At 54.0% G+C, this 25,221-nt stretch overlaps 9 protein-coding genes across 9 annotated transcripts; 4 read left to right on the plus strand and 5 right to left on the minus strand.

Annotated features, from left to right (window-relative positions):
- Positions 1-374: 374 nt before the first annotated feature.
- On the minus strand, positions 375-1,469 carry EX895_003320 (uncharacterized protein; the record flags this gene model as incomplete). The annotated part of the gene is made up of 1 exon (XM_029883918.1): positions 375-1,469. The coding sequence occupies one exon, from the start codon at positions 1,467-1,469 to the stop codon at positions 375-377; it is 1,095 nt and encodes a 364-aa protein (XP_029739724.1).
- Positions 1,470-2,131: 662 nt separating this feature from the next.
- Positions 2,132-3,761, plus strand: EX895_003321 (uncharacterized protein; the record flags this gene model as incomplete). The annotated part of the gene is made up of 2 exons (XM_029883919.1): positions 2,132-3,490; positions 3,576-3,761. 2 exons carry the CDS (start codon positions 2,132-2,134, stop codon positions 3,759-3,761), a joined length of 1,545 nt encoding a protein of 514 aa, XP_029739725.1.
- An 835-nt stretch (positions 3,762-4,596) lies between these two features.
- On the minus strand, positions 4,597-7,652 carry EX895_003322 (uncharacterized protein; the record flags this gene model as incomplete). The annotated part of the gene is made up of 3 exons (XM_029883920.1): positions 4,597-4,706; positions 4,800-5,564; positions 5,666-7,652. 3 exons carry the CDS (start codon positions 7,650-7,652, stop codon positions 4,597-4,599), a joined length of 2,862 nt encoding a protein of 953 aa, XP_029739726.1.
- Positions 7,653-8,733: 1,081 nt separating this feature from the next.
- Positions 8,734-11,003, minus strand: EX895_003323 (uncharacterized protein; the record flags this gene model as incomplete). Its single annotated transcript, XM_029883921.1, has 6 exons — positions 8,734-8,858; positions 8,950-9,016; positions 9,109-9,305; positions 9,398-10,012; positions 10,283-10,572; positions 10,690-11,003. The coding sequence occupies 6 exons, from the start codon at positions 11,001-11,003 to the stop codon at positions 8,734-8,736; spliced, it is 1,608 nt and encodes a 535-aa protein (XP_029739727.1).
- A 322-nt stretch (positions 11,004-11,325) lies between these two features.
- EX895_003324 (uncharacterized protein) lies at positions 11,326-13,293 on the plus strand (the record flags this gene model as incomplete). Its single annotated transcript, XM_029883922.1, has 1 exon — positions 11,326-13,293. One exon carries the CDS (start codon positions 11,326-11,328, stop codon positions 13,291-13,293), a length of 1,968 nt encoding a protein of 655 aa, XP_029739728.1.
- A 1,603-nt stretch (positions 13,294-14,896) lies between these two features.
- On the minus strand, positions 14,897-17,275 carry EX895_003325 (uncharacterized protein; the record flags this gene model as incomplete). Its single annotated transcript, XM_029883923.1, has 4 exons — positions 14,897-15,032; positions 15,115-15,464; positions 15,545-16,365; positions 16,456-17,275. The coding sequence occupies 4 exons, from the start codon at positions 17,273-17,275 to the stop codon at positions 14,897-14,899; spliced, it is 2,127 nt and encodes a 708-aa protein (XP_029739729.1).
- A 549-nt stretch (positions 17,276-17,824) lies between these two features.
- EX895_003326 (uncharacterized protein) lies at positions 17,825-20,202 on the plus strand (the record flags this gene model as incomplete). Its single annotated transcript, XM_029883924.1, has 5 exons — positions 17,825-18,844; positions 18,932-19,013; positions 19,093-19,238; positions 19,315-20,062; positions 20,144-20,202. The coding sequence occupies 5 exons, from the start codon at positions 17,825-17,827 to the stop codon at positions 20,200-20,202; spliced, it is 2,055 nt and encodes a 684-aa protein (XP_029739730.1).
- Positions 20,203-20,597: 395 nt separating this feature from the next.
- EX895_003327 (uncharacterized protein) lies at positions 20,598-21,533 on the minus strand (the record flags this gene model as incomplete). The annotated part of the gene is made up of 1 exon (XM_029883925.1): positions 20,598-21,533. One exon carries the CDS (start codon positions 21,531-21,533, stop codon positions 20,598-20,600), a length of 936 nt encoding a protein of 311 aa, XP_029739731.1.
- A 687-nt stretch (positions 21,534-22,220) lies between these two features.
- Positions 22,221-25,181, plus strand: EX895_003328 (uncharacterized protein; the record flags this gene model as incomplete). The annotated part of the gene is made up of 1 exon (XM_029883926.1): positions 22,221-25,181. One exon carries the CDS (start codon positions 22,221-22,223, stop codon positions 25,179-25,181), a length of 2,961 nt encoding a protein of 986 aa, XP_029739732.1.
- Positions 25,182-25,221: the final 40 nt, after the last annotated feature.

Genomic DNA, 25,221 nt, shown 5'->3' on the forward strand with positions numbered 1-25,221 from the left:
TGCTGCAACAAGCCTCTTTGTAGGCGGGACATCATTCGAATTCGTTGCTGCCCGACGTGACCTTGTGCTTGGTGACCTTGTGCTTGACAATGCTCGAAACCCATTTTTCTTCTCCGCACCCCACCGTCGATCGCCTGCTAATCAAATGAAAGAGCTGCGAGGCTCGCTCCAGGGCGATCGAGTCTCGTTGCATCCTTGCAAAGGTGGGTTGCGGCGTTACACTTGGGGCTTCGACTCGCTACAAACCGGAAAGGACAGATTATCGCAACCCAGAGCAGTCGTCACAAATGCATGCATGCTTGAGGACAATATCGAGAACGAAGGTCTCAGATTTACAATACTATAGCCAGATCACGGGACGTTGGTACGTGTCCTTACGAGTCCATCTCGCTGACGCACTCCCAAGTGCCTTTGAGGTTCTCTTTCCACAATGTGATCTTGCCGTCGCCGCAGCTGACCGCGAGAACGTTACCGCTGACACTCCAGCTCACCCTCCAAACGGTGTCCGGGAACTTGTTGGTGCTTGCAGCAGCAGCACCAGCCGACGACGATGGTGGTGTCAAAGCGGTCTTGGACCATGCTGCTGTGGGCGAGTCCTGCGTCCAGATCAAGACAGTGCGGTCCTGCGATGCGGTGGCGAGATAGCTGCGCGGCAGCCCGACGTTGGGAGCAAATGCGACGTCGCGCACCCAGTCCGAATGGCCTTGAAGCGATTCTGCCTCGACAAAGCGGTTGGCCTCCTCGCTGAACTGCCAGATCTTGACCGTGTTGTCGCAACCCGCCGATGCGAAGCGCTTGACCAGCTTGGCCTCTCCGTTGGTGGCGGCAGCGTTGGCACCGGTGGACTGCGCCGAGATCAGCGAGCCTGGCACTACAGCGGGAGCCCACGAGACAGCATTGCAGCCGACGGGATGCGCGGCTACCAGGTCCACAGCCCAGGTGCCGTCGTTGTTGAAAGTGAGCACCGATACGTTGCCATCCGACGAGGCACAGGCAAGAATCGAGCCGAGTTCGTGCGGAGCCCAAGAGATCGAGTTGACGGAGGCAGTGTGCAGGGTGTGCTCCTTGATCTTTGTCCAGCCACCGGCGGTCGAGGTGGGAGCGCCGTAGCCGGACTGCGAGCCGTATGGGCCCGAAGCAGCGCTTGCAGCGCCAGCGCCGTTGTCCTTCCAGATGATGACTTTCCCATCATACGAGCAGCTGGCAAGGATATCGCCAAAAGTGGGGTGAGCCCAGGCAACCTGCCAGACAGGGCCCTGGTGACCGTGCAGAGTCTCTGCGTTGGTGGAAGGAGTACCGTTGACAATGTCGAACACCTTGACGGTGCGGTCAGAGGAGCAGGTGGCGAGACGTTTGCCGTAGAAGTCGAGCTGGGCATCGTGGACCATGTCTTCGTGCTGAGTCTCGATGTTCTTGGGTCGCTCTGCAGAGAGCGAGAGCCCTGCAGACGAAGATGTGATGGTTGCCATTTTGGACAGTGACGTCGTATGCTGTGCTAATACGACCAGGTTTGTCCTGTGCTTCTTGTTCTGGTGGTGATGGTATGGATCGTTTGGTTCTCTGTCGAAAGTCGCAAGTGTAAGATGAGCGCCGAGACGACCGATGACGACAATTGCTATGTTGATGATGAGGATGCTGTCGAGCTGCGAAGAACTCGTCGACGTTCCAGCGCATCCGCCGTGTTTGAGCACAGACACGTTTCCACATCGCGTAGCATCAAAATCACTTCTCGGCCGTGTTTTTAAACACATGATCTAACAGTTTTGAATATTGAGGGTTCCCCCACCTCGACGGCAAAGTTGGACAGTCTTGTGTGCTTCCAAAAAAACCGGTGTCTTGCGACTTTGACTCAGCTTTTAGCAAGCGAAGACACTGTCTTTACCGGCTATCCTCTCCCATCATTGCTCGATCCAAGCACGGCAGCGCCACTGTCGCATGCACCGCACTCTTGCCCTGAGCTCTCGTCTATCTCTAGCTGCAGATTCGGACAGAACATCCGGATAATTGACAAGAAGGTATCAACCTGGTAGCGCTACTTGCCCCTGTACGCCTTTCCCCTACCTCTTCAACGGCAGCAACGCCCATCGTCACGGAAACCAGCATCGAGTCCACTGAAGCGAACCCCATCGTCATGCAGAGATCATCAATATCTTCGCAGCGGAGTAACGAAAGGAGTCCACTCCTATCGGCTCAGCAACCTTCCTCCGCGCTACCGGGCGAAGAGCTGATCCCGAGCCAGTCCCTGACCCCATCATATACCCCAGCAACCACGTCAGCGCGAGCACGCAAGCTTTCGATCACCATAAGGCCCTCCTTTCACCAGGATGCTACTCCCGAGACAGCGCGACTCCTTGATCAAAGTCCGGATTCTTCTCTTTCCCAGGATCAGCCCACCGCACCGCTCTCGTCCTCTCAAGATATCGAACGTGGCAATTCGTTTGAAGATCAAGATGGCATCAACGAGCTGCCCTTCCCCTCCCAGACGGACCCTTCCAAACCTTTAAGGCCTCAAAACTATCGCATGAAGAAGACTGCTGGCAAAGTAAGAGGCTTTGTCAAACGCAACGAGGGCATCCTCTTGTTGGGTTTCGCGCAGCTCTTCTTCTCAACCATGAATTTCTTCTTCAAGCTGATCAACCTCTTGCCTCCTGACGAAAGTGCACCCGTGACTGCACTCGAAATCATCTTCATCCGCATGTCCATCACTTGGGTTGGCTGCGTTGCATTCATGCTCGCCTCTGGTGTTGAGAACCCTTTCCTGGGTCCCAAAGAAGTACGCAAGCTTTTGGCGCTCCGAGGGTTTGTCGGTTTCTTTGGTCTCTTCGGACTTTACTACTCGCTTCAGTATCTGTCGCTTGCAGATGCGACCGTCATTACTTTCCTGGGTCCACTCGCCACAGGTCTCCTTGGATATCTTGTTCTCGGCGAACCTTTTACACTCCGTGAAACATTTGGCGGCATCATCAGTCTCTCCGGTGTTGTTCTCATCGCCAGACCTGCGTTCATCTTTGGCAGAAAAGCTGCCGACTCGGATCTGGACCATCCTCTCAGCCTTGATTTGCTCAACGCCACGGGCACCGGTTCTGCTTATGCGACGATGCAGATGGGCTCGGTCCTTGTCAAGTATACCGTTCACAATCTCACTTCCAGCGACATGCTCCGACGGAACGTTACGGACCACGACACGAGCGGCACGCTTATCGACGCTGCGGATGGCATCGCGACTATCGACGGTGCCACTGAGAAGCAGCGCCTGTTTGCTGTTGGTTTAGCAATGTTGGGTGTCTTTGGTGGCGCTGCAGCCTACGTTACCATCCGCGCCATTGGTCGTCGAGCTTCAGCGACTCACTCGGTGGCTTACTTTTCGCTTTATTCGACCATCGTCAGCGCTCTCCTCATGTGGTTCACCGGCACGAAATTCGTCCTCCCCACTCAACCTAAGTGGATCCTTCTCCTCGTGTGCGTCGGCATCTTTGGTCTCGCTGCTCAGGTACGCTTTCCATCTCCTTTCCCGCCTCTCCAGCTGTTCAAGGAATCATCGTCTTGCTGACCAGGTCTCTTTCATCCCTTCGCAGATCTTGCTGGCCATGGGTCTGCAACGAGAAAAAGCTGGCCGAGCCGTCTCCATTACATACCTCCAGATCGTCTACGCCTCTTTGTACCAGCTGGTATTCTTGCACACTCCCATCCAGCCATTGAGCGCCATCGGAATGGTCATCATCCTCGCCTCTGCAGGCTGGGTTGCCGCGGGCAAGTCCTGAGTCCTGTTGACGCCCCATTCTGTAACTTAGATCCATGAATAACGTAATTACAGTAGTACCGACGCATATGTAGTACCGACGCAGCGCGTAAAAAAATTCAACTGCAGCTCAGTCTTGAAGCTATTCTAGTCACTGTCTTTGAGGTGATCAGTGATCACCACCAGCTCTGATGCATGCCGGTTGAGGTGTGGGCTGGGCAGAATCCATGTTGCCTGTACGGATGAAGTGCTTTTGAAAGTGTAGGCTGCCTCATTGTTGTTCTGCAGTTACAGGAAGACACAGCAAGCGTTTTGGCTGTACCTGGATGTCGTTGGCTTTTCCGCAATGGGCTTGTATTGTCCAGCAGTCTGTGGCTAGGTAGCAATGTACGCTCAAGAGTTTTGGAACCATCACATCAGATGTCTGCATTATCATGCCAGTTGTTCTCAGCTTGGGACCCGGCGTGATCTGGGTGTCTTTGCTCGACGTTCTTCACAACTAGTAGAACAACTTGGACAGCTTACTGCATCAATGTGATGGCAAGTCCATAATTACCCATGGCCAGCAAAACAGATTAGCTGCTTTCATGCATTGTCTTGAAGTTGTCGATCATGCATCCTCTGCTGTAACTACGTTAGCGTCGCTTTGTAGGATTTCATTCGAGATGCAACGTAGATTTCCATGAAAAGGGCTCCTCCTTCGGCTCAGAATGCGTTTCTACAAAGAGGCCAAGCATTCGTGCACACCAGCATCGTTCGATGCAAGATCGCGACGACTGTTTGAAAGAAGCACGAGTGGCAATTCCTTGACATTCGAGATCAGCACATTTTGAGAGCTCAAATGGATACGTAAATGATCATTCTTCGCGAGGAGGTAAGCCAGAAGAAGGTGGCCACCCCACGAAGGCGCTGACCGGGTGCGGGGCGGTCTTGTCCGCCGGCTGATTGATAGGCAGATCCGAGATCCCTGTGTGGGAGAGAAACAGATGAAACGATCAAACGGAAAGTTTGTCAGTGTGATGAAATAAAGCCACGTGTACGAAACCAGTCGTGCACTTACACCCCGGCTTCTTATCCCTGTCCAGGTCATCTTCGAATTCGTCCTCCTCCTCATTGCTGGCGTTGGACTCTCCGAGCCCTTCGGCGCCGAGCAGCTCAGCACCGGCCACACCGGCTATGAGATCGAGCCCGCTCGTCATCTCTTTATCTGCAGAGCTGGCTGCTACGACGCCCTGTGCGCCGTTGCGCTCCGTGTTGCCGTGAGTGTGCGACGCGGAATCGTGTGCCCCCGTCGTGCCGACCTTGTGATGCCTCTTTTTCAAGCTGAGGTCGAGACGTCGGAATGCAGATTGCATGATCTGAAGCTGTCGATTTGAAGCGGTGAAGCGGTCAGATAGTTGTCGAAGCAAATCGTACGCGAGCACGAGCAGCTCTTGTGCCTCCTTCAGGACGGCGCTCGAGTTCGGATCTTGGGATGGATCCATGAGTCGTGACGTAATATAGATGGCAGGAATCAGACCTCGGCCGGTCTGGCTGAGCTGGTACGACATGACCGAGCCAAAGTCGGTGTAGTCTCCACGCTGAATCATCTTGCGTTGGGAGAGGAGTAGTTCGCGGCACCATTTGACCATTTCGTCGCGGTAATCGATCCTCGGTGGCTCGCGTGACAAATTCAAGTTAGCCATACAGAAGAGATGGCGATAGATAAAGATCTTAATGAAGGCTGCTGTTGTACGAAGTCGTTCGACATGTGCCTGATACATGGGATCGTCGTCGTGTGCCGATGTTGGGGTGGGAGTATCTGCAAAGCGAAAGTCGTCGACCACTGGGAAAGGAACAAACGACGGGATAGAAACGAACGAGGAGAGGGAAGGTCAGTCTAGTGTCAGGGCAGAGCTGAGGACGCTTAGAAAGCTGGACACGTACGTTCGATCTCTTCTTCGAAACCAATGGGCTCGTGATCGGCCATGCAACTCTCATCGTGATTCTCGGATTGTCTGGGTCGCTTAGGTTTCTTTCGCATGACGCGCTCGAGGGCTGCCGAAGCACTGCAGGCTGGGAGGTTGATCTTGTCAATGACACGTTCAAGGACACAAAAGAGGCGAATGGCAGCACGGTGCCATGGTCGGAGGGTGCAGGCCCGATCGAACGACGTTGCAGCTGGCAATCTTTCCGTGTACTCGTCGGAGTCGACGTCGAGTTCGGGTACGTCCATGTCAGAGAGACGGAGCATGACGGGACGTCCATAGGCGGCCGAGATCTTATCGCCGCAATAGACCGCCCAGACGGTGCGACGACGGGCTTCGATCTCGGAAGGTGTGAAGGCGTCTGTGTAGGTCTCTGCAGAGCGATGGAGACCGACGTCGAAGCACTTCGAGACGCAGCCATTCATGAGGTAATGTGCTCTCGTGACTCCAAAAGGGCCGGAAGCGCCAAAGCAATAGTGGGAGAGGTAGAAGAGTGCTTGGATGTGGTTGAGACTGGCCCAGTCCGTGTTTCGAGGGGCGAGCCTTCGGATGTCTAGATATAGCTCGAAGAAGCCAAAAGTGCGGCCCCATTCAGCCGCGTGCCCACCTTTGACGCTTCCTGCTTCCTGGCGAGCGGCCACGGCGCAACAAGCGATGACAAGGCAGACGAAGGTCGGATTCCGTCGTTCCAATTCGTCCTTGAGCGTAGCAAGAAACTCGGAGAGGATGAAAGTAGGCCACAAGACGTAGGTGGTGGACAGGAAAGTATGCAGGAGGGAGCGTCTATGCTGTTGTGGAATTTTGGTGCCCATGAAAGCCCAGAGATCCTCGGGAGGAGGCCCGGCTTCGAAGTAAGTCTTGGCGGGCTGATCTGGTCTGGACGCGATAGTTGCTTCGTCCTTTTTGGTGGTGCTGGCAGCAGCATTGGTAAAGCCGCGAGATCGGCTAGACCGTGCATCTTGCAGGTTTGATGTGGCATTTGCAGGAGAAGTCTCTGCGGAGGAACTACTGGCGACCGAGAGAGTAGGTTTGGTGGGGATTTGCATGGATGGAAAGCGTTCAGGCGTGGGTCCAGCGGCTGCATCGAATGTGAAGGGGACGTTGAGCGAAGGGGCGCCACCGAGCGACCAGTCGGCTGCAAGAGAGTCAGGGAAAGCTGCTGCTGTTGGCGCACCGAGACCTGTGCTCAAGTGGCTGGCGTGGGAGTGAGGCGAAAGAGATTCGTTTTCGAGGGCAAACATTTGCATGTCCTGATTTTCACCCTCGAGCACTTGCCAGAGAGCGTCGAGGAATTGCTCGTTGGCCAACTTGTGATACTCGTGAAGATAGGAAAGCGTGCCCAGCCCCGACGAAAGAGACAAAGCTTTGAGGTGACCGAATTCATTTCGATAAATAGAGTCGTAGGGGTAGGCAAGGTACCGATGCCGGGTCGGGTCTGGCTTGGGAGGCCAGGCGACGGTGTGACTGGATCGTTCATAAGGTGTGTTGGGCCAAGGAATGGCGGAGCTCGAGCGTTCTGCTCTACTCTCTCGATCAGCAGACCGGCCGGCGCGGCCAGGATGTGTGTCGGTGTGATCATGTGCGAATACAGCGCCTCGTGCTCGAAGCTGATGGTCTGAGGATGGCCATTGGTCTGAAAGTGTGTCGGAGGCGATCGCGGACGAAGATGGACCAGCTGGTTGAGCAAAGGGAGTCTGGTCGTAAGGATCCTCACCGGGGCGCCAGTCTCGACAGACAAGACCTAAGGAAGTGCAGTTCTTGCAAGGTCTGAGATCGCCACATTTGATCTTGCGAGCCTTGCAACGATTACACGCCTGACGAACCCTGGTGCGCTTTTGGGATCGATCCGGCTGGGCTTGGGCAGCGGCGTCGTCTGCTGTGTGAGAGCGATCTCTCTTGATCAAGGCCGAAGACGATGAGATGGCTGGCGACGGTCCCGGCGTCATGGCGGCTCGTGTCCGAAGGGGAGGTAAGGATGGATGCAAAATGTCGTTCGAATCGTTCCGGTCCCTTGAGGTGCCGATGTTGCCAGCGTTGAACGTGATAAATGCTATCCGCTCGACTGGGCATGGATCTAGCGCATAGTGTTGCCACAAGCGGTCTTGGCAGATGCTGACTGTCGTTTGGGAAGGGCTGGAGTGGACGAGCTGTGAGAAGAGTTGTATGGTGTATGTAGGCAAAGGTGGAGGAAATAGTCGGACAGCGGAGAAGACCGTGAACGAGGGCGAGCGGGGAAGAATCCGGGAAAGGCCAGTCAAATTGCGCGCTCTGTATTGCCAAATAGAAATGGCAATGAAGACAAAAATGGCCGGCCTGTTTGACTTTGGGCGCTGCCATCCTGCGAATTGGCCGTTCGCCACACAAGATCATGATCGCGGTTGCTTCCGACCGACCCTGCATGACTGATTAAAAGATGGCAAGATCTTCTCATTCACACCCACGCACGGTGTGGATTCGCTTGTAAGCTATACTGAACTGGAACTGCGTGGCTTGTCGATCAATCGGTGCTTCCGCCGTGGCGCTGTTCCAACGGAAAGTCGTCTTCGGTTCAAGTCTACTGTATTCTTTGCTCTCCCGTAAGCTTCAACGTTGCCAGGACGGGCCCTGACTGTTGATGCAAGCTAATTTTGGATTGCCAATGCAGGGATTATGAACAAAACATCAGCTGGATTCGTCCTTGCACGAGGTGTCAATCGATTCTTTGCAACTCGTTTCTGGAATAGGTCTCGCTTGATTCGTCTCCACAAGCGGGGTCAGAATCAGGGTCCATATCGGAAACATCCGGATACGCCTGTGCTCCTGCCTCGCTCGCCCACGCGCATCTCAGAAGCGGATGTTTCCGCTCTTCTTTCAATCGCAATCATAATGGAGATGGACGCGTGACGTCCAGCATCCATCTCCGAACATGCGTTGAAACCCAGACAGCAGTGTTGGTCGTTGCATCAGCACATTGAAATAGGGCACCGCTTCGGAGTACGGTAGCGCTCGTCCACGCCGCGCTCGAGAGTCGCTGTCCGTCATTGTCCGTCATTGTCCGTCATTGAGCTCGGTAGAGACGAAGCCCTCAACCCACGATGCCAAGCTATCGTGCACCTCGTCTGCTGGCTTTTCTCCGCGTTGGTCGTCACCGGCTCTGAATTTGCCGGTGCGCACTGTGCAGTAGAGGACAGAAGGGTGTAGAAGAACGATGAGCAACTGTAGCGTGGACCGCCATTTTTCCTCTAGACGCCACTGCAGACTCACCTAATATGCGACGTAGGCCAAGTTGCCAAGTACCCTTGCCGAGGTCAGCGTCGAGGTCATCTCCGATCTTATCGAGTTCGAACAAAGACAAGTGGCATCAATATGCGCCCTTTAGCGTGCACTTGATCTTATCATCCAGATCGTTTCGTTGACACTCACAATTATGTTTGTGTAGTCATCCATGCTCTCGTCAGCTGGGATCATTCCGGCAATGCACTCTTGCAAGAATGCTCGGCTTGGCTTTCCGCACACTGTCGTAGAGTCAGTATCGCGGCGGCAAGCTGCTTCCAGTGCGGCTACAAACGCACCGGGACCCATTGACAGTGGAGCACCTTCGCTTGGACGATGGTACATGGCTGCAAGTACATACGAAGATGAGCTCAAGTCGTAATGGTCAGCAACTTGAATTTCGATGAGACATGATCGCCACTAATCCTAGACCACTTACCCCGATGTGTTGCGATCAGCGCTACTCGTCCTGTTGCCTCGTATTCGCCAGAGAGCAAGCGGAATGCTTCGTCGAGCCATTGCTGTGTCATGAGCTCGGGGCATAGACCGATAACGACCGCATTGCATGATCGTAGCCGAGCTTTCTCGTATGGGCTGAGCTTGGCCGGTTCCGTCTCTGGTCTAGCCAAGAAGCAGGCTTGGGCGAGCTCATTGTCCTCCGAGAAGCTGCTCTGGGCGGACGGAGACAGTAGCAGCAGAGCTCGCAATTTGCGACGAGATACGAAACGTTTGGCGGCGTCTAGACTGGTAAAGACATCATGCGCCGAAACCAGATCCGCACCCAACCCAACCCTGCCCAGACGTGCGAGAAGCAGCTCGGACGACTCTTTGCTGGTGTTGCTGCAAAAGCGGATGTTGAGACGACCTTGATGTCTCTGTTGAGCAGCGCGCAGCTTGTGGATTGCCTCGACTGCTCCTGGCGTTGGCTTGTCTCCGATGTGGCATGTTCCGTTGAGGTCGATCAAGACATTGTATCTTGGCGCTGTCATGCTCTGCACGAACGAGCTGAGCCCGCGAGTCGTGAAGAGGCGTTTTGCAATTTGAGAGAACGGCTCTGTCATGCCAGAGCAAACGAGCGAGATGGTGATAGCGTCGGAAGCAGGCCGGGTTTGCGTTGGTCAAATCGGCTCTTCCCAAAGGTCCGTGTGCGCGTGCGTGTGTGCGTGTATGTGGAGGGTTGTTCATCACGCGCAAAAAAGAGAGGCAGCGGCGCGTCAAGAGTGTTGATTGCTGCTCGAAGTGCGAGAGCTTGTCGGTCACCAATCAGCATGGCTCGACTATGAGCGGATTCAAAGTATTCACCGCTCGTTTGAAGGCCGGAAACGTTGGTAGAAGTCCTTCATCTTGGTCTCGCAGCTCTCGGAAAAAGTCTCGGGAAGCTCTCCGACCAACTTGGCTGGACTGCCTCCGAAAATCGAAAACGATGGAATCACCGTGTTGGGCGCGACCACGCTGCCGTCCAAGATGCGAGCGCAGTCCTTGATGATGACAAAGCGTCCGATGAGACAGTTGGCGCCAATCTCGACATGTGAGCCGACGGATGCTGCTTCCAATACTGTGTTGGCGCCTACCGAAACATGGTCGCCGATCTTCATAGGGTAATACGAAAAGACACTGATGTTGGAACGGCACAAAGACGACGTATAGTCAGTATATTAGGCAAGAAGGACAGCGGAAAGTATTTTGTCTGGCACTGAAAGCAATCCGAAACTGTCCGAACAGTCGACTCACCCTTTGTAGGTCTTGTACGGAGGTCGAATCACGCTCGACTCGGCCAGGATGCAATATCTTCCGATGAAAATCGCAACGGACTGAGATGGCTGAGTCTGGGCCCCCGGGGCTATTGATGATGCCGACGAAGAAGATGCGATTCTTTTTAAATCGCCTCGGATGATGGCGCCGTGCTGTATGATGCACTTGCCGCCCAGGATGATGTTCTGCGAGCCTAAAATGGTTGCCTTCCGCGACACTTTGTTGCCCGTCAAAGCGGTTTGGATGTACTCGTTAGGATGGTAGGGCGCAACATGACTTACTGTTGACGGCATGGCGAGTTGTTTCTCTATACGCAATCAGTGCAGTGTGGGGACGTGGCGAGAGTGGCGAAGAAAGTGTTGGTTGCAAGATGAGTTTTCCTCTATACGTGTCGGAACTCGGAATTTGCACAGATCAAGTACGGTGGTGCACGTCCAAATGCGCTCTCTCTCTCTCTCCCTCTCTCTCCCTCTCTCTCTCTCTCTCTCTCTCTACGCTTTCATCATCCGCACTCTCCATTCCCGCCTCTGACTCTCTTCTCCCAGTTACCATCGGCACGCTGAGCATATCGCTGCCATGGACGTCACAAAGGCCGTGTCAGCATACATACAACGCATGATCACAGAGGTGTCTGGTATCAAGGTGCTCTTGCTCGACCAGGATACCACTCCCATCATCTCCACTTCCTTTACCCAGTCTTCTCTCCTTGGTCACGAAGTTTATCTCACAGATCGTGTCGACAATGCAAGCCGAGACCGTATGCGTCATCTGAACTGTATCGCGCTCCTTCGGCCCACACCTCAGTCTATTGCTGCTTTGACTCGCGAGCTACGCCAGCCACGTTACAAGTCCTACTGGCTCTATTTCACTAATGTGCTTCAGAAACAAGATATTGAGCTTCTCGCAGAGGCTGACGAGCACGAGGTGGTCAAGGAGATCCAGGAGTTCTTTGCCGACTATCTTCCAGTCAATCCCGACCTCTTCTCACTCAACATCCAAACTCCACCTGCACGCATTTGGGCAGACAACCCTTCAAAGTGGGACACACAGGGTCTCGACCAACACGTCAAGGGTCTCTTGGCCGTTCTCCTAAGCCTGAAGAAGAGGCCCTCCATTCGATACGAAAGGATGAGCACACTTGCCAAGAAGCTGGCAGAAGAACTTTCACATCAGATTAACGATGGCCAGTCCAGCCTGTTCGACTTCAGAAGGACAGAGAACGCGCCGCTGCTTCTAATCCTCGATCGCAGAAACGACCCCGTCACACCTCTCCTCACTCAATGGACGTATCAAGCTATGGTTCACGAGGTTCTCGGCATCAAGAACGGTCGCGTTAGTCTTGCTGATGCAGACGGCATCCGTCCAGAGCTACAGGAGATCGTCCTATCTGGCGATCAAGATCCCTTCTTCTCCGCCAATCTCTTCGACAATTTCGGTGATCTGGGCGCCTCGATCAAAAAGTACGTGCTCGAGTATCAGTCAAGGACGGCTTCTAACGCGACCATCGACACCGTCGCGGATATGAAACGCTTTGTCGAGGAGTATCCTGAATTCCGCAAACTCGGCGGCAACGTCAGCAAGCATGTCGCGCTGCTCGGCGAACTCAGTCGCCGCGTCGAGAGAGATTCGCTACTAGAGATATCGGAGCTGGAGCAGTCCCTTGCTAGCGTTGAGAGTCATGCTTCTGATCTCAAAGCCGTACAGTCCATGATCGAGTCGCCAAAGTTCTCACATGATGCCAAAATTCGCGTTGCTATCCTCTATGCGTTGCGCTACCAAAAACTGCCGGGCAACCAAGTCCAAAAGATTGTCCAAGATCTGCTCAAGGTGGGAGTGCCTGAAAGTCGCGCTGCCCTCGTCTTCGTCACACTCAACATCGCAGGAGCGGACCAACGCCAAGACGACTTGTTTGCCAACGAAAACTTCTTCTCGCGAGGCAGGAGCGCACTCAAAGGACTCAAAGGCGTCGAAAACGTTTACACACAGCATACTCCGCATCTCGTCCAAACCATCGATAACCTCATGCGAGGTAGATTGAGAGACACCAGCTATCCCTTTGCCTCTCCCAGCCAAGGTGCACCACCACCTAATTCCGCCGAGCGTCCACAAGATGTCATCCTGTTCATCATCGGTGGCGCAACCTACGAAGAGGCACGTTCTATAGCCCTCTTGAACGCTCAACATCAGCGTGGCGCGCAGCCGGGTGCTCAGCAGTCTGCTGTCGGTGGCGTGGCTGGCACTGGGACGCGCTTTCTCCTCGGCGGCAGCTCAATACATAACAGCAGGTCGTATCTCGATATGGTCCAAGACGCGGCCTCCCGCTTTGACGGCCAAGTTGCCAAACCTCCAGCTAATTTGGGCATCGGAGGTCCGGCACTTAATCTCCAGATAGGTCCAGTCAATCTAGCTATGGGTGGCAGACAGAACGGGTCAAGGCAAGATGGATCCGTCGCCGGAGCTGCCGCTAACCTCCTCGATCCTGAATACCTCGGCGAAGCCGCAAGCGGCGCCAAAGACATAGCAACTGACCTCTTTGGGCGCGTTAGGAGGGGTGTCGAAGGTACCATCGGCGGCTTGCAGTGAAGCTAATTCGCATCATCGTCTCCGCAGCGAATGCAATTGATGTCCCGCCGACAATGACCACGTCCGAGGAGAGATGAGCATATGAGTTGGAGTGAGAGATCTAGTTTGTGGCTGAATGATGTTCAGCACTTTGCAGCCATCACGCAGTCGTTGATAGCCCGACGGGTAGAAGGATCGGATTGACTGTTCCACTGGGGCGACACATGTTGAGTGCGCAACCAGGAGCCAAAAGTTGTGGTCAATGAGGCCGCACCCGCACCCAAATCTGCTTTTGCAGGTCAGCAGTCATGATGCAAGTCCGAATGTTGTTGTTCGATTCAAACAGTCAATAAACGACGCAGAATTGGGTCAACATACTCTAAAGTATCCATCCGACTGCTGCTTCTGTATCGGTCAATACGATTACCAAACAATATGCATTTTTTACGTTCCCTTGCTCTCGTTCAGAATTAATGGATAGAAAGTGAGTGATGCTGCGATGGCTGAACAGCTCGAAGGATTGCTCGAATAGTTGCAGCTTAGACAGGTGGCTCGAAACTTCATGAATCGCGAGGTCTATGAAATGCGGAGATCCACAATGTTTTATTTCGTGGGAGTTCCTGCGGGTACGGGTTCGTATAATGGTATTTTATTTTCAAGCTTAATCACCACCAAGATTACTTTACTTACATCATAAACATGCGAAAGAAGTGACAGAATCATGTTTATTTTGGTCAGCTACGTCGCAGTACTCTTTGTGGGATTATATTACAGACAAGATCTATGTTCTAGGTGGACGAGTGTGCTACACTTGCAATCATGAATGGTAACAGGCTCCCTCTATGGCACAAAAGAAACATTAAGTCGAATCAATTATCGAAGTGGTAAAGGGTGAATACGACCTACTAAGGCATACAGGCGATTTTGACGATGGCCACTTTAGATAACTTTTGGCAAAAATAACGACTTTCAATAGGTTTCAGGCTGATGACTGGCTTGAAGGCTGTCATTTTGCGGTTGACCTCTAAAACAATATTGTTCTCACAGATTTGAGAGATGTTGATAATCGTGATATGTCGGATCCTTTTACTTTCGCGCCACAGTTCCAGGATCATGCGAGCTTACACTCATCGCAGCTGATTACTTCCTAAGTCAGATTTGGCAAGGCTTTTTCATCTATGTTATTGCAAGATTACTTCTCAAAGATCACACAAGTGGCTTATCAGCAAAATGGTTCTCCAGCTCTAATTTCTTTCATATGAAACATGATTTAGGTTCAGTGTTTTGGGATGGAGTACTTTTGTTCCCCTTTTGGACGATCAAATCGAAGAAATTGAGAAAAGGAACCAAACGACGGTGAGCTAGAAGCGCACCTTGATAGCTGAAACCCTCTGAAGCGTTTCTGACGGGGCGATGGTGTGCAACACCAGCCACCCCCATGAGACGCCTCAACGATCGTCTCATCACTCGCACTCAGGACTTTCGATCAGCTCAAGACTCATGACAGAGTGCGCGGTGACTGCAACGCTTGGCATTACACCCTGGAGCCGATGTTCTCTGGTCCCGGCGTACATGGAAGCAGCTGTATTAATATCCAGCGTGAGTGTACGAGGTTGTGTCCACATCACTCATCGAACTTCTCGCCCTTGGTGTTGGAGCCGGCAGGAACCTTGACTGAAGCAGCCACATCACAATCTTTGAGGTTGCACTTGTCCTCGACGATCGAGCCAGCGGCCAGAATACAGTTCTCGAGCTTGGCACTGCGAGAGAAGGAACAAGATTGTTTTGGGTCAGCAATGCCGCCGGAAGATCGAGTGACTGAGGGCAAACACAGCAACTTACTTGTCGCCGATCCTCACACCGTCCATGACGATGGCGCCCGTGAGCTTGACGTTCTTGCCGATGTTACATCCGCGGCCGACAACGCTGCGTTTGATGGTGGTGCGTTCGCCGACGCGCGTGAAACTCTCCACAAGGGAGTCAGAAGAGATCTGCGCCTTGGGATCGATCCACAGCGCAGAGGTGGAGCCCTTGGGTGCATCCTGTGTAGACTGTGCGGAGACAGACTCGGCTGTTGCGAGTGCCGTTACTGTTGAGGTGGCGGGAGCTGGCAACGACTGACTCGGTAGAGGATGCGAGAGCGCCAAATTACTCGCTTGCCCTGCGGGTACACCTGCTAGACAGCGGAGCAACTGTGAGAACGCATTAGCGGAAACGAAGAAGTCAGCGACTGTCGGCAATTCATCTGCGTGAGGGTAGAGAAGAGACTTACGTAACGGTTGCATTCCAAATAAGTAGGAACGGTGTTCGCTCGGGCGATGAAGGGCTCACGTTTTGCATCTTCCTCTCGCTCTCTGATCTCTTCGACGGAGGTGGAAGGGTCGATGGGATGCTTTCGGTCCGCTGACAGACGGAAAACAAGGGCGTGCACCCTGGCTTCAGCAGCAGCTCTCTTTGCTGACGCGCGAGCTTGTTTTTGCAGGCTTGCGGATTGCTTGTCATCTTCTGGTTTACCTGAGGGTGAGGCGAGCTGAGAACGATCCGGGGTGAAGAGGGGCGAAGCGCGATTTGCGACATCGTCGAGAACAGGCCGGAAGGACGAGCCGGCCTGAAGGAGCTCAGAGTCGACAAAGGTGCTGGACTTGAGCGGGTTGACGGCATTCTCCTTGCTCGATTGCAAGTTCCACGAGGAAAGCTGCTCTTGGGCTGTCAAAGCGGTGGGAGCCTGGGTGCTCCATCCGGCCTTCTCGCGGAGGCCGACCATCCAGCTGCATTTGACCATGAAAGGAACGACTTCTTCGCGGAGACTCTTCATCTTCTGACCGGCGTCTGATCTCAAGAGGCTGAGAAGCTGCTGAAGATTGAAGAGGTAGACGTGAGAGTCGAGGAGCGAGGTGGAAATGCGCACGTGAGGATGCGACCACAGAAGCGACATGCGGAGATGCAGGTCGGACGAATCGATGTCGGAGATATCATCCGAATCCTGGAGGAGAAGAAGCTGGTGTGTTGTGCAATGTTCGGGACCTTCGGGAGATGAGGAGCTGCTGGTGTGCGATGGAGCACGCTCGTAAGCACTGAAGAGTTTGGGCGGACCTGAGTAGTGCAAAAAGTGAGGAAGAACCGTTGTCAGGACGCGGAACCAAATCAAAAAGCATCTGCCTGGTGCGACGACCTATTACCTACCATCCTTTTCGCGCTCTTTTCCAGTGCCTTCGCCTGCGCCTCTTTCATAGACGAGGCAAGTCAATGCAGGAGATTGTGGTACGCTTGAAGCGTGACTGTTGATGATGTCGGTGAGAGAAACAGACTGTGTGATGAGGTCGACGGGAAGCACGAGAGGATCCTTGTCAAGTCTGCCGATGGAATGGAGCCAGGAGATGAGACCTGCGGTTCCAAGCTTCTTGTACTTGCTTGCTGGACTCGAGATGCGAGAGTCTGCCCTGGAACTGTTGATATCATCCGGGCCAATCGGCAAGAGATCCACGCGCATAACGGTCTCGCTTTGTACTGACGAGACGGCGAAGGAATTGGTCGAGAGATAAGAACTGCCACCAGCAGGTGCGGTGGAGGCTGTGCTGTTGAGACCGACCGAGACTGAGACGTTAGGGTACTTGGAAGCTTCCTCAACGGCAGCAGCAGCAGCGGCAGCTGCTGCAGAAGAGGCGTGCTTCTTTCCGGATTGAACGAGAGTAGGCGGTATGAGGATCAAAGTTTTCAGGGCGGCGGCAATGATAGAATGATGTTCTGAGGGTGCAAAAACGATCGCATGACGGAGACCAGCCGAGAGCAGTTGCTGCAGAGCGAATGAAATCATGGGGCGATTAAGAATGGGAAGCATGGCCTTGGGCAAATCGACCTGATCAGCCTGGTGGACATTCTGGGCGACATCTGCGGTGACGGTCGAGGTGCACAATGGGTAGAGATTGCTGCCTGGACCGCAGAAGATGATGGGCTGAACAAGAGGGGGGTGCGGTTGAGCACCTCCAGAGGTGATGGCGGCCATGTCGGCAGAAGAGGTGCCAGATTGCAGCGAAGCGAGGACGAAGATGGTGGTGTTGGTGGAGGAGGAGGAGGAGGAGGAGAGAAAGAAAAAGTCGGTGGTGAGTCGTTGACTTTTTGAAATCACGTGTCTGCAGAGAGGTTCTTCCCGTATTCAAATTTGGACTCGTGTGAATTGGCCGACGATCTTGCAGGGTCCTCTTTAATTTGAGCACGGTTCACGCGGAAGGCTGTGATGAATTCCGTGTCGCTGTCGATCAAGGGCGCTTGCGTGAGGACCACCAACTCGATTCACATCCTCTTTTGGATCCACCACATTCACGGCTGTCATCCGAAACGAGACGCGATCTGGCCAACTACGATAGCGTCGATCCTGCTATCACATCTTTCGGCGATTCCGACCCCAGATCGATCGATAAGGGGGTAATCGAAAGTACGAACCGTCGATGGATCGCATGTACCGAGTCTCGTAGCTTTTCCCATTGGTTCCAAAGGCGGCAGATCCAGCTCATGTTCATCTCTGTATATGAGCAGCTCCAGAACACACTCAGCTATGCACTCAGCGCAGCACAGTGCGACGCAAGATGCGTTATTCTCGTACGATGACGACGCCGCGTCCCCATCACGCACTTTGCCGTCTGCGACCATGGAGGATGCCGGCCTGCCGCCATACTCGAGTTCAGCAGCTCAATCGCGCGCTCCGCTGCCCATGAAGTCAACAGCATCGTCAAAAGAGGCGCAGTTCGACGCAGATTCCGATGACATCGACGACCAAGACGACGTAGTGGCCATTCAAGCATCTCAAATCGGTCTTCGATCCAACGATGATTCTCTCCATACTTCGGTCGAAGGCTCTTCTCGCAGTCACAGAATTGATGGCACTCTTTCACTCATCGATCGCATTCCCGGTCCCAATCGCTTTCGTGCCTCCCTGGATGGCTTGGGTCACGACATCCGCTCAATCAGTCAATCGCTTGGTGTGCCCGGCTGGGATGGCGAAGGTATCCCCGACTGGCTCAAGAGAGGTGCCGGCGTGTTTGATGCCACCGTCAACATGGCAAATAGCATCCTCGGTGCTGGCATTGTCGGTCTTCCTTACTCGATGCGAGAGTCAGGCTTCGTGGCTGGGCTCGTTCTGCTCGTCGGTCTCTCCTTCTTAACCGACTGGACCATTCGCCTGATCGTCCTTAACGCAAAGCTCAGCGGTCGTATCACCTACATCGAAATCATGGAACACTGCTTTGGCCAGAATGGAAAAGCCGCCGTCTCGATCTTTCAGTTCGCTTTCGGCTTTGGCGGCATGTGCGCATTCTGCGTGGTCATCGGTGACACTATCCCTCACGTCATCAAGATGATATTCCCCTCTTTATCCGGGAGCTTCCTCGCCAATCGACAGTTCGTTATCACCTTCTTCACCCTGGCCATCTCATATCCACTCTCACTTTATCGCAACATCGAAAAGCTCAGCAAGGCCAGCGCCATCGCGCTCGTTTCAATGGTCGTCATCATCGTGGCTGTCACCATTCGAGGCCCTGCCATGCCTGCAGAACTCAAGGGCGATCCAAGCCTTCGTGTGAGTACAGTGCATCTGTTCGCCTTGGCTACGAATCAATTTTTTCCCTGCTTACTAACCCTTAAACTACCTTGCGTCAATGCGCAGTTCACCATCGTCAACGTTTCGAACTTGGTTCGATCCATCTCCGTGATCAGCTTCGCCTTTGTCTGCCATCATAACTCATTGCGTACGTCGATCATCTTGCGAACTCAGCTTTGATCTTCATAGGCAGCCACTCAACTTTTTCTTTCCTTCTTTGCCAACAGTCATCTACGGGTCTTTGAAAGAACCTTCAATGAACAAGTTCGGACAGGTCACGCACTATTCCACGATCATTGCAGCCGCCGCAACCATCACCATGAGTGTGTCGGGCTACTGGAGCTTCGAAGAAAAGACTCTCAGCAATGTTCTTGTAAGTTGCTAGTCTCACAAGAACGCGCTCTGACATAGTGCGAGTCTGACATGCCACCCTCTATTTGATCGCGCAGAACAACTTCCCGAATGACGACGTCATTGTCAACATCGCTCGTGGTCTATTCGGTCTCAACATGCTCACCACATTGCCACTCGAGTGTTTCGTATGCCGCGAGGTGCTCGAGACGTACTTCTTTGCGGGAGAGTTTGATCGCAACCGCCATCTTATCTTCACCTCGAGTCTCGTGGTGACCGCCATGATCATCTCGCTTTTGACTTGCGATCTTGGGATCGTGTTGGAGCTTACAGGTGGTCTCAGTGCAACCGCCTTGGCGTTCATTTTCCCGAGTCTTTGCTACCTCAAGCTCACCAGCGAGACGGGTAAGCGAGTACCGACAGCGGATCTTCCTCATCTCACCAGCTCTTCGTGGCGCGACCATGGGATCAGCGGCAGCGGCAACGATACATCAACTCGCCAGCACGACCGACAGCAGGGAGAAGACGAAAACGAGGCGCTCATCGACCAGTCCAACGGCTCGATGGACCACGGTCAGAATCCCATCCGAGCCAACGAATATGATGGGGGCGATGAAGATGAGCCATCCACACTCGATCGCCTTGAACGATTGGAGAGCGGTCAGACTGGCACGAACAACAGTTCTACGAGGCACTCTGTGGACATTGACGACGTCGAGCTGCCATTACGACCAGGCGCGAGCGTTCGTTTCCGACCAGCGGCTGCCAACCGTAAATGGTGGCAGTCGACCCGGCCGCTCAGCGTGGCTTGCGCCGTCTTTGGGACGATTGTCCTCGTCATCAGTGGTAAGTATTCCGGACCATTCGTCTGCAATCGCGATCAGCACTCTCACGGATCTTTATCTTTTTTTTCTGTTCAATCAACAGTATGGACCGCAGTTTCCGATACAGCTAGTGGCAAGACCGGAGCGGTACATCAATGCTGATCCATGTTGCTCACGCAAGAGGGCGGGCCGCACTGGTGAAGAAATTTGATCACATCATGGACTGGTCACCTGAGCACAGGATCGTTCTTCAATGTCAACAGACAAAAAGAGACTCACATGCATTGTGAGCCAGAGATGGATGGTTGTGATGAAGGCAAGGCTTACAAGTACATGCTGAAGCGATGAGAGCAGCTAAAGGGACAATTAGAGGGAAGGAAAGAAGAGGGCGTGCGGCAGAAAGACAAGAATAGAGGGATAGGGACAGAGCACAGATGGGGATTGCAAATTAAAGATGACTGTTGCGTTGACGCTGACATGCGGGTGGAGCGAGGCTTGAGGACTTGAGTGGGATGCGCGGAGGGTATACATTGATTCGAGAAGGACGGAGCATGAAATCAGGCAGGCGAAGTAGACGGTGCCGAGAGAGAGTCTACATAGTAGTGATGTGATGGGGGCTGAGAGAGATGATCGTCGCTGTAGATTGGGCGAGTGAAAGGCCGCCTGACCTCTTCGAGGCGAGTGTCTGGAGTGGAGGAGCGATCAATGTTGAAAGGAAGTATCGAGTAGTCGTTGCGTTCCCTCAACCTCAGGGATGTGTTGTCTCTAGGCGAGGCGGCAGCGAAGGACCACGAGTGCCGAGAAGTGTCGGCATGACCAGGCGATGCGGGCGAGTGTGGTCGTGCAGACAAGGGAGAGTTGCTGCGGACAAGCTCTTCGTCGGGCTCCTCGACGATGACTTTGAGTGGAGTGGGACCTGCGTCTGTCCACGAGGGGAGAACAATGTCGCCGGTGTGAGTGGTCTGGAACTCTGCTTGCGATGCGCTTGAGGTTGAAGGTCTTAGTAGAGGGTGATTCTGAGATGGTCGAGGTGGTAGCTGAGGTTTGACATCCGGACGGTAGAGCGGACGCTGATGACTGAGAGGGATGCCATATTTCGAGGAGCCACCTGCAGCAGCGACGGCCGCTCTGCGTGCAAAACGCTTGGTACGCTGGTTGCGGTACTCTGCGCGTCGCCCGAACATCTTGTCGAGCGAGCGTTTGACAAAGTAAAAGAGAAAGACAAGCTGGACGATGAGTAGGATGGCCATCAAGGTCTGCTTGGTGCTGTCTGCTTCTGTCCAGTGTCGGCTAAGATTGTCCCAGAAGGAATGGAACAAGGAGGATTGGGACGGCACGGTGATTGAATCTGGAGAGTCGAATCCGATCGAGAATGCAGAGGTAGTCACCACTGGGTCGCCAGCGGATGCGGATGCGGAGGGCTGTGCTGATGCGCTCGCGGGAGCCAGCGTAAATGCTACGAGAAGCACGGCGAAATGTCTGTGGAGCATCATGGTGGTGGTGGTAGGTAGGTGGTGGTGGTGGTGGTGGTGGCGGTGGTGACAGAGTGAGCGGTGGCTGGCAGAGCACACACTTGACACTCCACCTTAAGGCAGTTCGAAGGTAGGATGGGGCTGAGGTGAATAGCTTCAGTGCATGCGTGAAGAGACGAGAGAGAGAGGAGACGATGGCGACGAGTGGCAACAACAAGATATGAACATTTAACGAGCCTCTGACAAAATGGTCACCCTGTGTCTGGCTGTGCAGAGTCAGTCCCGCTGGGGCAACAAAAAAAGGTCAAACAAAGAAAGCTTGTGATTGGACTCTCATGCGACTCTGCCGCCACGTACGCAACTGAGCCACAGCCGCAGGTTTCCCCCCTTTTTTAAAAAAGGTGCGGAGCGATACGCAGCCTGCGTGTTGACTCGGCCCCGCCGCAACTTCTAGCAAACAGCGCGTTTCGCTAAACTTGCCGAAATCGGCAAGCACATCGGGCGCATCTGCAAGCTGCAGCTTGCAAGCATGAGGAAGCGAGATTTCATCATGACTGCATTTCTTGCCTGCGATTCTGGTTCTCGGACCAGCCGAAGCGAGTGGCTGAATCAGAAGCACGACTTTCTTTTTCGCTCGCTCTACTGTTCCTGAATATCGACAACGAGCCTTCAGCTGCGAACCACGCTCCCTCGAACTTCAGGCCAAGGATGAATCAGCCTTCGCAAGCTGGCCAGTCGTCATCGTCGGAAGAGCCGGCCGCTGCGTCTCCTCCTCGTCAAAAGGCGCAGTGGATGTATGCCAGTGGGGACGCTTGGGCTACTTTCCAGCCTCAGGACAATGACAAGCTCGAAGAGAGGTGGAATAAGCTCGGTGGTGAGGAATGGGCTCGCTCTCATCGATCGCAGTCACCCGATCACGACGAGAAGCAGCAGACGACCTCGTCCTCGCCCCGTGCTCCTCCTTCAGGCGTAGAAGCGGTTCAGTCGGCTCTTTCGGACTCTGCAGACCCATCTCACACCGACAAGCGCTCCTCGCGCTCTGCAAAGAGCCATCGTAAGCCCTCAAACGATTCATGGCTCAACGGCTTGCAACAATACGTCCCCTTCATCAGCAATGTACGCTCCGATGCCGATAGCGACGATGGCTCACAGTCCCAATCTGCTCAACCGGATAATTCCACCAACGAAACGTCCAATTCGGAACCGGACAAGATCCACGTCAATTACATTCTCGATCCCGATGAGCCCGAGACGGAGCGAGTCGCCAAGGTAGAGGTCATGGAGGATAATCTCTTCGATGTCGACCTCGAGTCCATGACGCTCTATCCCGTCTTCTGGAAAGGCGTCTTGCTCAAAGTCGTGCGCGCGACCTGGTTCTACTCGTCCCTCACTGACGGTTCCTACGCACCCATCAGCTGGGATGATTCGCTCTCGCACGATCTCGATAATGCCTACGCCGAAGCTCGCCCTTGGCTCAAAATCTCGGATTCTCGCGACGACTCCGATCGAGGCGAAGAGACCGACAGAACCGAGCTTCATCCGCTTCCGAGCATGAAAGACCAAGGCCAAGTCTCGTTTCAGGATGCAGAGGTCGGGCGTATCTTTTCTCAAGATCTACGAGGTCGTTTCCTGTCTGTCCTTGGCGGATCGATCGTTGTTCGAGGCTTTGATCGCGCCGAGCAGATCGCCGAGCAGAAATCATCTGGTGCCCTCCTACCCCTTTCACTGCCATGGGCCAATGACGACCAGAGCACTACCCAAAAGGGCAGCGAGGCTCAACGCCAAGGCTCCAGTGTTGGCGCTCGGTCTGCATCGAAACGCGAAGGCGCAGCTGACGCTTCTTCTGCTCCTCCATCCGGCGGAGGCGCGGACGGTGCACATCGCGCCCAGCCTTCGTCCAGTGGAGATCAGGACGAGCGAAGATCCTTTGCTGCCAAGCTCGTGCCTTCTAGCGATGCAGCTCTACGACCTCTGGTCACACTCAAGAAGCTGTTCGGCTATGACGAGAACCAGGCTTCCGACGAAGAGAAGCGCAAGGTCAAACAGCAGATGACCGAGGACGAACTGGATCGACAGAGACGCTCCGAAAACGATCCAGCCCTCTTGCCCGATGATCGTAAGGACGAGCCGCCTGAGCTCGTGTTTGCCATACATGGGATTGGTCAGCAGCTGACGGAGGACTTTGAAGCGCTAGATTTCGTCTATGATGTAGAGCATCTTCGCAACCTTGCAAGCGAAAACGCCCGGGATCCTGCCATTCGTCGATTGTCGCGAGGGCGTAGAGCTCAATTCATCCCCATCTGCTGGCGCAGGTTTGTGCATTTTGACGACGAGCCAGAGAGCAACGACAACTTCTATACACTCAACGACATCACCAACACTGCAGCCATCCCACTCGTTCGCAACGTCATCACCAAAGTCGTACTTGATGTGCCCTTTTACCTTTCTCGACATCGCAAAAAGATGATCGACTCGGTCATCTCGGAGCTCAACCGTACCTATCGGCTCTTTTGCCGTCGCAATCCAAACTTTGAAAAGAAAGCGGGGCGTGTATCCATCATTGGCCATTCCCTCGGATCTGCCTTGTCCGCAGACATCCTTTCAGCGCAGCCCTCTAGGGTGCCGCCACTATCCGAAGTAGAGCGAAGCGATCAGGAAGCCCTCCGCCGCAACGATCGCCTCCATTTCAACGTCAAAAACCTTTTCTTTATCGGCTCACCTGTTGCATTCTTCTTCCACCTCAACGGCGGCCAACTCATCGCAAGGAGTGGGACAGAAAGACATCCCAACAACGACTCAGATGCTCTCGACGAGGAAATCGGCCGATATGGCTGCCTTGCTGCTGAGAACGTGTACAATGTCTTCAACCCTAACGATCCCGTGGCCTTCCAGCTGGCACCTACGGTTGACTCGGCCTACGCCAAGCTCATAAAACCGCTCTCGATTGAGAGCGCCACCGATGCTCTCCTGCGATCCCTGTCTATGCCACGCATTAGCGTCAGTCGGGTGTTCGAAAAGTACAAAGAGCATCCATTCCAGGGGGCGGGTAAGATGATGCGACGAGCAAGGATTTTGGAAGGTGACTCAGGAGCGCTTCCTGCCGAGCTTTCAGGGGATGAGAAAAAGCAGGCGGCGCAGAGGGAGACGGGCAAGCGAACGGTAGATGCCTCCGACTATCTTCAGACCGTGCGGAAGTGGCATCATCTGCAAACGGGTGGCTCGGAGCCGATCGAGTCTGGCGCAGCCACTCCAGAGAAGCGGGAATTGGAGACGGAAAAGGGTGCACGGAAGAAGCAGCTGCAGCCCGAGATGGCTTTCCGCACCTCTTCTGTTCCGGACGACGAGGGGGACGAGAAGCATACTTTCGATCTGGAGTCGCTCGAGCGCGCCGAACGCCGCTTCCGCGCGCTCAACCCACACGGGTGCATCGACTACCATCTATCGGCTAGTATCAGTCTGAGTGGATACATCGACATGTTTGGAGCTCACTTGTCGTACTGGACCCACCAGGACTTTGCTGTATTTGTGCTGACTCAGCTGTTTATGGATTTCACCAAGAGGGACGAGGTGACGATTGTGCCGCAGCTTCAAGGCGTCGATGGCGGCGAGGGAAGTGATGGGGAAGAAGACGAAGATTCGGATGAGGAGGAGAGTGAGGAAGAAGAGTGAGTTCAAAAGGAGAAGGCGCGGTTCGCCCAGGCAAGACCAA

The sequence above is a fragment of the Sporisorium graminicola genome, chromosome SGRAM_20, assembly GCF_005498985.1.
Source record: "Sporisorium graminicola strain CBS 10092 chromosome SGRAM_20, whole genome shotgun sequence".
Lineage (NCBI taxonomy): Eukaryota > Fungi > Basidiomycota > Ustilaginomycetes > Ustilaginales > Ustilaginaceae > Sporisorium > Sporisorium graminicola.